The sequence below is a fragment of the Solanum lycopersicum genome, chromosome 9 (genome assembly GCF_036512215.1).
Source record: "Solanum lycopersicum chromosome 9, SLM_r2.1".
Taxonomy (NCBI): domain Eukaryota; kingdom Viridiplantae; phylum Streptophyta; class Magnoliopsida; order Solanales; family Solanaceae; genus Solanum; species Solanum lycopersicum.
This window is the reverse complement of record NC_090808.1, coordinates 67,836,704-67,851,689: the sequence shown is the minus strand read 5'-3', so window position 1 is coordinate 67,851,689 and position 14,986 is coordinate 67,836,704. Positions and strand designations below refer to the sequence as shown.

The following is a 14,986-nucleotide window of genomic DNA, read 5'->3' as shown; positions in this document are numbered from 1 at the left end:
ATTAGTTATTGTTTTCTAACTATACCTATAACATTAATTATTTTAGAGTTTAAAAGACATATATATTAACAAAGATTAAAAATTTAATAATCATATATTGATTAAACAACTTTTTTTAATCTTTATTAGAGATTATAACAGAGCTTATCATGACAACTAAAAAAAAGCGAAGAAAAATATTCTCCATTCCATATAAAATATCAGTTAAAAGTTAACCCTAATCAATCTTTTAGAAAACCAAAACACAAATTTTATATTATCCTCATTTATAAATATTTTTTCTTTAATTTATTTTTTTATTAGTTTAATAAATCAAACATCTACAAATAAAAATAAATTTCATTTTTATTAATAACAAATCACAATATTTGTACCTCACGCGCCAAGGTTATTTTTGTCATTTTACATTAAAGTAAACATATTACTGTCCGATGCCGGAAAAATCCTCCAAACTCTCAAAAAAAAAAATACCTTCCGTCGTCTTCTTCATTTTTCTCATTTTCCCCTAAATTTTTTTTTCTTCCCATTTTGCCCTTCTACAAGATCTCTATATCCTCCATCCCTCTATATTTCCCGGTGTAAATTCCACCAAATTTGAGGGCATTTTCGGATAATTTTATCGATTTTTTAATATTTCGCCGGAAAAGTTCCATTGGAAATGACGGGAAATATTGGGGCATGAGGTATTCGTTTGTGGGGATAGAATTATGAGGGGATCTCTTTGGCCGGAGAATTCAAGTAGTGATTCATCTACGTCAAATCCGATTCATGTACCGCCGCCGCCGCCGCCGCCGGGATGGAATTCGCCTGCTCTTCCGATTGAGCAAAACCCTAATTGCAAAAACAGGTCATAGTTTTGATCCTGAAACCCTAAAGATTGAATTTTTATTGATTTTGATTAATGTCATTCAAAGATCTGAAATTTAGTTTAGTTTCAGCTTATTCGATGCTAGATTAAGAGGCTTTGATTGGTTTTAGAATTGGAAATTCATGATTTATCTGAGTTAATATAATTATGATATTTGCATCTTTTAATTAATGAAACTGTATTACACAATATTATAAACTCAGAGGCAGACCTCCAGTTGGAGTTTTGTCTGGTGAACTAAGTTTGGTATTTAAGCAGAGAAGGGTTGAGGCTGAAAACAACTTCTTTTTTTTTGGTTTAATTAAAAATCTTAACCAAAAAATATGTGAGTTTTATCTGTTATGTTGGCATACTTATTGTTAGCTTAAAAGGGTTCATGGTGATATGGATAATTGTAATGCTTCTGATATGGTTGCTGTTGGAATATGTCTTTGCATAAAATGATTGATCGTAAGCTTTAATTGGGGTGAGTTTAGTTTGAAACTATTTTTGCAAAGATGGGAAATATATCAGTTTTTAATTGTTTAATGTTGTATTTAATTATATTGTAATTGCGGAGTAGCATAGCGGAAATGACCTTCAACTTCTCGCCTTGAGTGGGTTCTGGTGTGGGGTGGGATGGTGGCGTTTACTATGTAAAAAAAAGATATGTTTATGATACACATGGGTAAGTGTTGTTAGTGTTTTCTCAAAGATTAACTTTTGTGGTTATGTGCGAAGTTTGTAAATTAGATTGCACAAATAAGGTTGTATTTTGGTTGCTGAGGTGGTTTATTTTGTTTGCCAGATGTGGTAATGTCTTTCAGCTACTAACGAAGAGGGAGGTATCTCCTCGAGCTAAACGTAGTTCTAAGAAGTTATGGGATGAGAATTCTAAATATTGTGCTCATTCCTATGAGAAGTTAAAAAGCCAAGTAGCAAGAGACCCGAGACGGGGTCTTATATCATGGTAGTTATGTTTTGTCAGCTTTTCTCTTTCCCATGAAGTTAATATAGTTGCAAATCTTCATTTTGCTTTCTGACTTCGGCTAGTTTAATTTTATCAGGGTAGAGGCAGAATCATTGAGACATTTTTCAGCTAAGTATTGTCCACTGTTGCCTCCGCCTAGGTCTACAATTGCTGCGGCATTCAGTCCTGATGGGAAGACACTTGCTTCTACTCAGTCAGTCTCTCTTTTAATACATCGACATGTACAATCTGTTATGTTATGCATTGTAGTGTCTCGCTGCTCAGATCTGAAATTGTTTATCTAACAATATCTTTTGAGTCCAAGTATTCATTATACACACATTTCTAAATCCTCAGTGACTATATTCATATCATAAAAAAGGAAAAAAAATGCAATCCGTTGTCAATATTCATGAATTGAGAACAAAGGCAAACATTCCACTTTTTCCGTGCTGTCCATTTTTTCTTTTGGCTTGTATCTAGTTCGTTGACGTATTCTGTTACCATGGTGTCAGTGGAGATCACACAGTAAAGATAATTGACTGCCAAAGCGGGAAATGCTTGAAGGTGTTAAGTGGACATCGCAGGACTCCTTGGGTGGTAAGACTGTTTTGACATCTTCAGTCATCTTAAACAGTTGTGCTGAATTCTTGGATTATCTACTTGGGAAATATATTCCAGTCCACTAGGCAATTAAAATGCTGAGATTTTGGATTGACAATATAGTTGGCTTTACAAAATGTCGAAGTATTATATTCTTTTAACTTAATGCTTATTGATGTTCTTCTAAGATGGCTAAACTATCTTATTTGGTTAAAATATTAATGCAGATAAATGATTGGTATCTATCTAAAAAATAGAGAGATAAATGTTTGATGTGTGCTCACAGGTCTAAGCCTAATTCATTTCATTTGAACCTCACACTTATGGAAGAGGATTGAACTTTATGAAGCTTTTTTCTGTTGTCTGTAGTTCTATTTTGAAAGCCTCTGGTGTTTTTTTTTTCCACACGTCTTGGCTGTATTGATATTTCTTCTCTTGCCTTTGAATCTCATTCCTCAATTATATTTAGCATTATGGTTGGGACTTCTGCAGGTTCGTTTCCATCCACTCTACTCTGAGATAGTTGCAAGTGGAAGTTTGGACCATGAAGTTCGTTTATGGGATGCAAAAACCGCCGAGTGTATAGGATCACGTGATTTTTGTAATAACCTGTAACATCTTAATGGTTGAACAAAAATAATTACTCTTTACCATTTTTTTTGTTTAATTAATACATTATATGGGAATTTTATCCTCCAGACCGACCTATTGCATCCATTGCCTTCCATGCCCAAGGGGAAGTTCTCGCTGTTGCTTCAGGGCACAAGGTAAGAAATTTGGCAATACATAGTGGTTTGTTCGTTGCAAGTTCTGATGTATGACGATGTTTCAATATATCGTAGCTGTATATGTGGCACTACAACAGAAGAGGGGAGGCATCTTCACCAGCTATCATACTAAAGACAAGACGTTCACTTCGTGCTGTGCATTTCCACCCACATGGCGCCCCATATCTTTTAACAGCTGAGGTGTCATTCTGGTGCTGTTACATTGAGTTTTAACTTATGAATGCCTGTAAATCTTATCAACCCTCTTGTTTTTAGGTCAATGATCTGGACTCATCAGATCCTTTAATGACATTTACAACTTCTCTGGGTAACTTGCGGTATCCTCCTCCTACTGTGTATTTGACAGATGCTCACTCCACTTATCGATCTGCTTCAGCGAATGAATTGCCTATCATGTCTCTACCGTTCATGATCTGGCCATCAATCGCTAGAGGTGATCCTAGAATGCCTTTGCAGCAGAGTAATGCAGACATGGGTTCTGACAGTACACAGAACAGAGCAGACACTTCTGCCTCTGTCAGACTTCTCACTTACTCAACTCCTTCTGGCCAGTATGAACTTTTATTGTCCCCTGTTGAGCCAACTTTATCTCCTGCGCAAGAAGCTCAGACTAGTTCCTCTGTTAGGGATACAGAGAATGCATCTAACCCTGTTGGTGATCCTATGGAGACTGATGCGCCGACTGAGGAGAGAAACAATCAGTTTTTTCCTTTCAGTGACCCTGCATACTGGGACTTACCATTCTTGCAAGGATGGTTGATTGGCCAAAGCCAAGCAGGCCGACAAGCGATTCATTCTGAGCATAGTGGTGCCACAAACATTGTATCAGCTTATGGTGAAGTAGAACATCGTCCTGCAGTTCCGTCCATCATTTCAAACGGTAATCATCCAAGGTCTGGAAGATCTGGTTCCCGGCACCGTTCTTCACGCTCTAGAGTAATACCTGTTGCTGGATCTGGTGATAGTGCTGTTCCCATTAACATTGCACATAATGAAAGTGATTCTCAAGCTCTTATGAGTCGGTTCCAGTCAGAGATAGCTACTTCCCTGACTGCAGCAGCTTCTTCTGAATTACCTTGTACTGTGAAACTCAGAGTGTGGCCTTATGATATTAAGGTTCCATGTGCGCCGCTTGATGCTGAAAAATGTCGCTTAATTATACCACATGCTGTGCTCTGTAGGTGAGATAATTTCTGTTGTCGCTTAATGATACCACATGCTGTGCTTTGTAGATGAGATAATTTCTATTGTTTCAAAGCTTTGGCTTGAGGTTTTCATATGCCTTCAAGGATAATGGGCTATTTAGCTGTTCTCATGTTGTTCTAGATGCTTGATCTAACTTTCTCTAAGGGATAATTGATGATTCTCCTCTTACCGTTGTTTGACAATTCCTAATTGTTATTTCATTGTAAAACCTGACATCACGTGCAATTAACTGTCCTTAGTGCTTACATGATATACATTATTTATTTCAGTGAAATGGGTGCCCACTTTTCACCATGTGGAAGATTTTTAGCAGCTTGTGTTGCTTGTATTAGTCATGGCATGGAAGCTGATCCTGGTTTCCATGGACAATTTCGTCACGATGCTGCAACTTCACCTACCAGACATCCAATTGCAGCCCACCCGGTTATGTATGAGCTACGTATATATTCCTTGGAGGAGGCAAAGTAAATACCAATTCTAATGTCTTTGTTCCTTTTCCTCTCTGCTTACACTTGCTACTCTTTTTGTCCTTCATTCTTTGTTTCTTTTCATGTCTTTGTTTGGTGGTCATTTGGGAACTCTATTTCACTGTTGCAGTTTTGGTAGGGTGCTTGCATCTCGACTAATTAGAGCTGCTCATTGTTTGACTTCAATTCAGGTTAGTACTCCTCGGGCTCTGCACATATTGGTTTATAATCCTAAATTATGTTTTGTGGTAAGATTTTTTGGTTTTCTGGGAGTATGAACTATAGATGGTTTTCTTGTTGTAGCATTTTTGTCTTAATCCTTTGAGGAAGTAAAAGCAAAATATGAATTGTTAGATGAGAACAAAAATGAAGGGGAAGTGCTCTCTCGTTGTTTTGTTTGGATATGAAGTTTAAAACTGGTTGAGCACTTGTTCAATAAGAAATCCTGGGCACAAATATTGATCCTTCCTTTAGAGAGTAGAATTTCTTTTTTTGTTTAAAGTTCCTATGGGTTGGTGTTGTACCTTATCTTGTTTCGTTCACTTCTATACTTCGTTATATTTGATTTTGCTTACTGTTTAATTATAAATGTAGATCGTTCTGTGCATTGTTATTTGCACAAAAAGAACCTACTTTTTCCTGGATAAAGAAATGTGTCTCAAGTGATTTCACTAGTCAAGAGATGTTCACAATGGCAATTTTATGAAATGCACCTTTAAATTGCAGTAATAATTGCTCTTATAGACTGAAATGTTATCTTTCTGATATGGGAAACTGATTGTTGCTCCACATCTATTGAAAATGCAGTTCTCTCCAACTTCTGAGCATCTTTTACTTGCCTATGGACGTCGCCATGGATCACTTCTGAAAAGTATTGTGATCGATGGAGATACAACTCTACCTGTCTACACTATTCTTGAGGTGAGTACCTGATTATATCCTGGTTTCTTATGGAATGTCAGTTTTTCACCACCACCAAGACTGGGTCATGGTAGCACACTTCTTATTTTAGAACATCGTGAAAATGATTGACATAATTATATGACATACGGAAGTTTCAAAAGTTTGGTTTTAAACCTGATAAGGTTTTTGTTCTGTCACTTACATTTCTAAGAAGTTCTTCAAATATTTCATTTACTCTTTGCAAACATGCAAGGGTTTTTGACTTCTTAACCTCTGAGCCAATCAATCTAGGTTATGGACAGTTGGTTCTAGAGTCTAGTTAATCACAGAGGGTTAGCCATATAATTCCTTCTGACCCATGTTGTGTCACCCATGTTTCACTATGGTATGTCCATGAAGGTTTGATAATTGATATGGCACGAGAATATGTTGTGCACTATTTACAAATTAGATGAATTTAAATTACATTTCACAACTTTGAAGAATTTACCTTTGATTTCATGCTACTATGTTTTTCTTCTCTTTGTACAGAAAACTCAAATTGCCATTTTCTTCTTCACATCAGTCATCGGTCACATGACATGTTGATTGATCTAATTTAATCTCCTGTACCTGTCAAATAGTATGGCATAAATGGATTGTTGAGGCTATTTTCAATTGCAGTGCAACCAAAAACTAATTTTAGAAGCACAACCTCATTTCCTTATTAAAAAGGGAAGAAGAAGTACAACCTCAACTACTATACGTTGGTCCAAAACAAGTTGGGGTGGGCTAGGCAAAGTGATGCAGGATATGTTTAACTTTAGAAAGACTGGATTTAAGTTGATGAAAATGGGGCTAGATAAACTGGAGCTACTATAGCTTGATATGCAAGTGCAGTGACAATGTGTTTAGGACACTTTTAAGGTTGAAGAGGCCCAATTCAATTAGTTTACTAGTATGTCAAAATAATTTCTTTTGTGTTGATGCACTTTGTTTTTGAACTTCATAAAACTTAAAAAGGGAGAATTATGCTTTCGCTCACATTTTACTGAGATTATTTGGTTGAACCTGCAAGAAGAATGAATTTGGTTTGTTCACAATGTCGGTGTATATATTTGTTTTCTCTAGTTAATTCAGATTGTGAGTCTTTGAATCAGGTCTATAGAGTTTCGGATATGGAACTTGTGAGAGTTCTTCCCAGTGCAGAGGATGAGGTTAACGTTGCTTGTTTCCATCCTTTGGTTGGTGGTGGCCTAGTATATGGAACTAAGGTAGTTATGCAGACATTGTATGAGTTTCTCATTTTTTGGTTACAACTATAAAATTGTTCATATTCTCAAAAGTATTCGTCTTCTTTTTTTTAACATTAAATTGTGCAGGAAGGAAAATTGAGGATCCTGCAATTTGATAAATCAAATGGTTTGGACTCTACAGTATCCTGTTCCCCTGATGAAGACATGCTCGAGGTAGTCTAAAGCTTTTTAAAGTTTATCTTAATTCTGGTTGGACTTCTATAAATCATGACTTTAGTAGAGCAACAACTTGATCCTGCTGCACCAATTGAATTTTTTTTGGGGTGGGGGGGTGGGGTGGGGTGGGGTGGGGGATGATTGGTTGGTAGGTACAGTCAGGAGTATTTGATATCATTAGTTCTCTTTCTTAATATACTTTAGTTTAAGTTGTTGGAAGGTGTGGGGATTTGAAGATCAGTCGGAAACATGACTGATCACATACACTCTTAACAAGCATTAAAGGTAACAGACAGAAAATGAAATGGGGAAGAATAGTAGTTCAAAGATTGAGCTAGCTTTGTATGAATCAAGGGCGGAAAGAGAGTATCCGGATGTGGACACTCCAGTTAATTGACAAGTACCAACTCCTCTAGTGATGTGGTTGCACCTTTGGGAACCGAAGCCAGTCATCAAGTTTATTTGCATAATTTTGTGTCAACTAGAACTGTAATACAACAAAAACAACATGCCCAGTGCAATTCTACAAGCGAGGTCTGCGATGTATGCAAACCTTACTCCTACCTTACGGGTTAGAGAGGTTGTTTCTTATAGACAACTAGAACTAAAATCTTTAACCAAAAAAATAATAATTGTCCATGACTGATGCCCTGGGGGGTTTTGGTGTGGGATATTCATTTCTGCTAATGACACTGTTATTTTGCAAATGTGATGCAGGTCCCAACATATGCTTTAGAAGGCTAGAAACTATTGATGTCAGCAGATGGTTGTAGTTGTAAAACTCGGTAATTATCTTGTTTCTTTTCCATGGTTCTGTCAATAGTTGCCATATTGATGCTTCTGGCTTCTTTCCTATGCTTTCACATACATCCTTATGAGTTGAAAGCCTGCTTCTTGAAACCGATTTTGGATGAAGGGCCCTTATGGATTGGGGGTGGTTGACTTAGATTTAGATATTTGTTCGTTGATCTACTTGATAGGAGGAAACATATGACTAAATAGTACATGATTTATGTCTATTTTATTTTCAATCTATGGACCAATTTGTGTTTTGACATAACCCTGAGATTTGTCGAAACAACTATCTATAATAGAAAATACAACAAAGAACAGTTTGGAGGGAAGTACCAAACTGATGGAACTCGAAAGTCAAATTCACCCGGGAAAGTTGATTCAAGTGCCACCGTGTTGCATGAATTCCAATTCTTCATTTGTTTTAATTTCAGTCCTGAGTCATGTTCTGTCATCTTTTATCATCACCGTCAAACCATTTTTTCATGAGAGAGTAGGGTTATACCTCTTGATTATGCTCTTTTGATGTTCCTCTGAAACATTTTGTTTGTCTAACACATCCGATTATTCAGGCTGTAACGAAAATACACATATCAGGACAATGACTGGTGGCTTCAAAGTTGAGTGTGTTGCTGATGGTTTGCTGTATAGTTGGTTGAATGTGTGCCACTGGTGGCAAAGAGAGGATTTTTACTTCCGGTTGTGTACTTACGTTAGACATTACAGACTGACTGATCTTTTTCGTGCTACAAGAGAGTGCAAAAATCGTTGTGCTTAAGGTGGCTTCAGGAGAGCTGAGAAAATACTAACATGATAGAAGAGGAAATGTCGTCGAAAAGTTGGGATTGCTGTTTCTGCAAAGTTTGACATTTCGTTGTATTGATATATGGCTTCAAATGTACATCAGAAATTGAAATAGACTAGTTGGTTTTCTTTCAAGTGAAGGTTCAAGAAGAAAAAAAAGAAAATTTCCAGCCACAAACATGCAAGTGTTTATATATTATGTATTCAACATTTTGTACTTTTTAATGGTTTCTGTTTTGTAGACTAATGGTAAAAGAAAGAAAAAGAAAAGAGTTGGTTTTTCCATTTTTACTATTAATTGAATTCTATCAAGTTTGATTTGACAAAATTATTTAGTTAATCTACTTCAATTGGTATATGTTCATTAGATGGGAAAGGGGAATATAAAGTAGGGTAATATAAAATACTTCTATCATTTGCTCGTCTAATTTTGATTTGACACACAATAAATAAATTGAAACGAAGGATGCGAATATGTAAGTGTTTAGTTTAAGGTTCTCTCTATGAAAATTATATTTAGAGATATTCAATGTCTTCTAATTGAGTTAGATTTTAAAGTTTGGCCAATCATCTCCTTTCCTTTGTCCATATTTAGAGATTTCGAATTTAAAGTTTCTTTTGAGTATGAAGAAACATTCGCTAAAGAGAGTAGAACTTCAATATCGAATATTCATGACATGTATTTTACATCACTTTAAAATGTTAAAACCAAACAACACAAATATTGGGGACTATATACAATTCATTTATTGAAATAGTCATATATTTGAGAGGATAATGTGATGAGTAATATTGGCCAATGGAATGGACTGAAGACCACCATCAATAGGGGTGATGGTGGTCTTCTTCATCTTCACTTACCCTTAAACCCCAGCCCTTCACCTCTTCTTTTCTTTACTCAAAAACCCATTTCTTTAAACCCTCTAAATCCACTCTCTTCTCATCTTCTGCTGCAGAAGCAGCAGCAGCCCCTTCACATCTGCTGCAGTAGGCCTTCTAGTAAGTGGGACTCAAATGCTGAGTCCATCAAGAACCAGAATTTTAATAATCTTGAAGATGAGGAAGAGGAGCTTGATGAGGAGGAATTCTTGGAACAAGGAGCTCAATTTTTTGCTGAGTATATTGAAAGTATTTGGATCTTTAAGGTAGTGGCTTTTCTTGCTTCTCCCCTTTTATTTCTTGAATTATAAACTTGTGTTCCTGTTTTTTTTTCCTGTGAAGTTTGGTTTCTTTTTGGCATTTTGGGTACTTGAGTTTTGGGTTTTCTACTTAAAGTTTGGATTATTTTTTTTGCATGGATATGGAGTTTTGACATTTTGGGGTACTTGAATCTTGGGTTTTCAGCTTAAAGTTTGGATTTTTTTGCATGGATATGAGGTTATGACATTTTGGGGTACTTGAATTTTGAGTTTTGAGCTTAAAGTTTGGATTTTTTTGCATGGATGTGGGGTTTTGACATTTTGGGGTACTTGAATTTTGGGTTTTCAGCTTAAAGTTTGGATTTTTTTGGCATGGATATGGAGTTTTGACATTTTTAGGTACTTCTTGGATTGAAGGAAGATGAGGTTTTTGTGGAATCTGTACTTTTAACCTGAATCCATTTTATTTTTCTTTGAGAAAGATGGAAGTATGTTGTTATTTTGTTTTGTATTTTTTTCATGAAATAAGATGTTTAGTGTAAAGTGATGCCTTTAGGATTATGCTGAGACTGAACCAGATTGCTTTTGTGTATTTAGATACATTAGCTTGATTTAGAATTAAGTGAATTTAGTATAATGTTTTCTTGAAATGATAGGTTGTGTTCTTTTGAGTTCAAATTGTTGAAGTACATGATTCTAACTTAGTGAATTTAGTATAGAACAGTTGATTGTTCCAAGATTTCCGTTATGAAACAACGTGTAGACTGTACGTGGCCTTACCCCCCCTACTTTGTGAAGGTAGAGAGGTTGTTTCTGATAGGCTCCAAAGTAACTTCCGTTGAAGTGAATCAGTATCAAAACTCAAGAACTTCAACATTTTACTAGTTTCCTATGCTAATTATTCTTCTGAGATCTTCCATCAGTTTCAGACGTTCTTCCTGTATATCGTTTGGTTGAGTATTACCATTTGTCCTCAAACGTCCTCCCGCCCAATGGCCCAAGCCTTTCTTCCAGTCTTATGCCCAATCAAATCTTCCAAAATCCGAAAGTTTCCCCTATCCACTGTCCATGTCCGATATCCTGGCTCCACCGCAACTTATGAGTATAAATCGTGCATTATCTAACTGCAGTACTACTAACCAGGATCTCGAGGCTTTGGACTTGAAAGGCTCTTTGATTCTTGATAAATCTGTTAATATAATCATTTAAGAGCTATGCTCGATGTGTTCGTCTATACTTTCAATAGCTTTCTTTTCACTACATTTTCGACTGACTTCCTAATTATAGCTATCTAACTATTGACTAGTCTTGCTACAACGTTCTCGAGTAGAAATTGAAACGTAGGTAAGATGATTTTCGTCAAACAACTTACAAGTTATCGTTCTTGGCCAGTGCAGGTCTTCTGCTCCTACGGTTTTGTGTTAATACCAATTCTAATAGTATTGATTTCTACTGGAGGAGCTAAAGCTTTTGCTATGGCATTCGCCCTTCCCATTGGACAGTCTACGCTTTTCTTTGCAATCCAAAAGATACTGGACGTGATACAAAACAAACCAACGCGCAAGAGTACAGCTAAGAAGAGACAACGCGCTGCTCCCAACTCAAGCAAGACAAACTTTTGGAGAAGAGGAGGAAGCTCCAAGACACGAAAGAGAAAGACGGGCTATCAATCATGGGTGTCCAACAGTGACGTTTCAGCTAGTAAGGATGACCGAGAGGTATCTAGATTCGGAGGGTGGGATGAACTTGATCAAGAAATGCAATCTAGCAAAAGTTCAGATAAATCATCAGCTGAAACAGCAAAAATACCTGTGGAAAAAGGTAAGTTAAGTAGACCAGAAGCGACTAGCGATACGCCCCTTTTGTTAAGATTATTGATTTCCATGTTCCCATTCTTGGCTTCATGGACTAAAATGCTATAAATAGACAGCTTTTGTTGTCTATTTGAGTTGCTCCAGCGCAGAGGCGGAGCTTGATTTTTGAGTCTGAGTTCTCGATGTAGAACACATAGCTTATTGGATTCTCGATAAACTATATATGTATACATATTAAGTGGTTTTTTAACCACACATACAGAGTTCGAGCCTAGAATTTTGAGTCAATGAGTTCTGGATGTAGAAAACATAGCTTATTGGGTTCTCGATAAACTGTATGTTTACATAATTAAGTGGCTTTTTAACCACACATACCGAGTCTAAACGTAAAATTTTGAGTCAATGAGTTCTGGATATAGAAAACATAGCTTATTGGATTCTCGATAAACTATGTATGTATACATATTAAGTGGCTTTTTAAGCACAAATACAGAGTTCGAGCCAAAATAATATATGCTCTGCAAAAAAAGTGGTGGTTTAGTTGGAGCAGCCCATCAGGCGTTAACTGGACTCGCTGAGCACTGACCCGTTATCCTTCCACTGCACAGAGCGGAAGCTGTTCGTTGCTCTGTGAAACCAGCCTCACGCAGTCCACCCCACTTTAGGAATCAAGCAACCTGGTCTTTCGACTAAGCCACGTGATCCAACTCCATGCTTGGAGAGGGCAGGCCAGACTATAAGCCTACCGAACCCAACCATCTGGGTCAACCCAACATTCCACCACATTAATGCCCCCACTCGGGTTATAAGCCCACGCTACTGAGCTCGGCGATAAGATAAAGTCCATCAGGTCAATATATAGTACCAAAGTTTGATTTAAATTTTCGATGTGGTACTTGCAAAAAGAAAAATAAAAGTTTAAACTTTATTCAATGAGTGGATAAAAATAATAAAATATAGAATAAAGTATTTTATTGGATCTTTAATTAAAGATTATCTTATTTACTAATTATGAATTTAGATCTAGGCAAACATAATTTCTCAAACTTTTCTTTAGTTTCTAATTACTAATGTTTAAGTTTTAATCAATTAAAAGAATCCTCACTAAATTGGATTTCAAATCAATTATAATCATCAAAGGGAAATTTACGTAAATATATTATAATAAAAAAAATATTTACCATTTATAGCAATAACATTTTTTTTACTTGACCATTTTTAACTCATTTATAATACAAGTCTAATACATATTACAAAGATAAATTTATTATTCAAATATAATACAAGTTTTAATGGTGGATAATACATTTATCTCATATTTTAATACACTTATAATATAATGTAATAATTTTTTACCAAACGAACATAATATATTTCAAATACAATTATACTTCAAATATATTGCATAAATAATTCACTTTTAATACATATTACAAATTTATCACAGTACATAGTAATAAACAAAAAGTATCGCTAAAATCAATATTTATTTTTAAAAATGTATTAATTCATATAATTTTTCCATGATCAAATGACCCTTATAGAGAAAATAGGAATCGCAGAAGAAGTCTTCGTTTCAAAATTTTCTATTATCGAGTATCCTTACAAAAGTTAACAAATAAATACGTATAATAGGAGCATAATTTTATATATTTGTATCATAATATCTTACGATATATGTCGTAAAAGATACAACAAATATGTTTTATGTCCAAATAATATAATATATATATATCTAAAGAAAACACAATTTTATTACTTCTTAAACTATATTTCCGTTTCTAATTCTGCTAGTATATTAGCAACGATTTCTTCTACCGATAATTATGATTTAGCTTATATCTCAAATAAGAAACAAATATATATATAAATTCTCACTAATCAATGTCTTTTTATTTCAGATTTCGATTATATAAAAATAGTTATATTTCGATCACAAACGAGTTGAAATGTGGTATATGAATCATCAATAATCATATTTCTTCATTTACGTCAAAGTCATTTTAGTCTACCAAAAATAACAATAAAATTGTGAAATAATCGAAGGGTAAAAAACTACGAAAATAATGTTAATGTATACTAGTATGAAAGGAAAAAACAAGTACGATGCACCAACTTTATCCGCATGAGTGTGAGACAACGTTTAACTATCTACTATCGTAACTCTTCCCCCCCCCCCCCCAAAAGAAAAAGAAAAAGTTGTGGTTTATCGTAACTTCCCAAAAAAAAAAAGTGGTGGTTTAATTGGAGCAGCCCATCAGGCGTTACTGGACTCGGTCATAAACGAGTTGGAATCTGGTATATGAATCATCAATAATCCACTTACGTTAAAGTCATTTTAGTCTACTAAAAATAACAATAAAATTGTGAATTAATCGAAGGGTAAAAAACAACGAAAATAATGTTTAATGTATTACTAGTATGAAAGGAAAAACAAGTATGATGCACCAACTTTATCCGCATGAATGTGAGACAACGTTTAACTATCTACTATCGTAACTCCCCCCAAATGAAAAAGAAAAAATTGTGGTTTATCGTAACTTTCCAAAAAGAAAAATGGTGGTTTAATTGGAGCAGCCCATCAAAAGAAAAAGTTGTGGTTTATCGTAACTTTCCAAAAAGAAAAATGGTGGTTTAATTGGAGCAACCCATCAGGCGTTACTGGACTCAGAGAACACCGACTCGTTATCCTTCCACCGCTTAGAGCGGAAACTTATCGTTGCTCTGTGAAACCAGCCTCACGCATTCCGCCCCACTTTACGAATCAAGTAGTCCATTTCTTCAATTGGGCCACATGATCCAACTCTAAGCTTGGATAGGGCAAGTCAGAAATTAGCCCACCAAGCCCAACCATCTGGTACAGCCCAACATTCCACCACATTAATGCCCCCATTTGGGTTACAAGCCCACATTACTAAGCTCGGCATACAACATTCTCTCTAATTCTATTAAAAATAACTAAATGTACCTATTTTATAACGATGTGGTATAAATTCATTTCAGTCTCTAAAAGAAATGTTAATGTGTACATTTTATCTACTAATAATCACTGCTAAAAAACCATTCTAACGTAATCGTAATACTCCTTTTGTTTCAATTTATATGATATTAGTTAACTGAATACGAAAATTAGTCGATATATATACTAAGTCGAAACATTCTACAAATATAATAGTAACACTAACTGATCACCACAATTTTT

At 35.4% G+C, this 14,986-nt stretch overlaps 2 protein-coding genes across 2 annotated transcripts; both read left to right on the top strand.

Annotated features, from left to right (window-relative positions):
• Positions 1-301: 301 nt before the first annotated feature.
• LOC101247260 (uncharacterized) lies at positions 302-9,129 on the top strand. Its single transcript, XM_004247750.5, has 15 exons — positions 302-847; positions 1,656-1,817; positions 1,915-2,031; positions 2,333-2,417; positions 2,913-3,021; positions 3,120-3,187; positions 3,263-3,388; positions 3,464-4,389; positions 4,684-4,878; positions 5,012-5,072; positions 5,689-5,802; positions 6,924-7,037; positions 7,146-7,232; positions 7,953-8,020; positions 8,600-9,129. Exons 1-14 carry the CDS (start codon positions 708-710, stop codon positions 7,977-7,979), a joined length of 2,331 nt encoding a protein of 776 aa, XP_004247798.1. The 5' UTR covers positions 302-707; the 3' UTR covers positions 7,980-8,020; positions 8,600-9,129.
• A 421-nt stretch (positions 9,130-9,550) lies between these two features.
• LOC101246964 (uncharacterized) lies at positions 9,551-12,187 on the top strand. The gene is made up of 2 exons (XM_004247749.5): positions 9,551-9,976; positions 11,368-12,187. The coding sequence occupies exons 1-2, from the start codon at positions 9,614-9,616 to the stop codon at positions 11,890-11,892; spliced, it is 888 nt and encodes a 295-aa protein (XP_004247797.1). The 5' UTR covers positions 9,551-9,613; the 3' UTR covers positions 11,893-12,187.
• Positions 12,188-14,986: the final 2,799 nt, after the last annotated feature.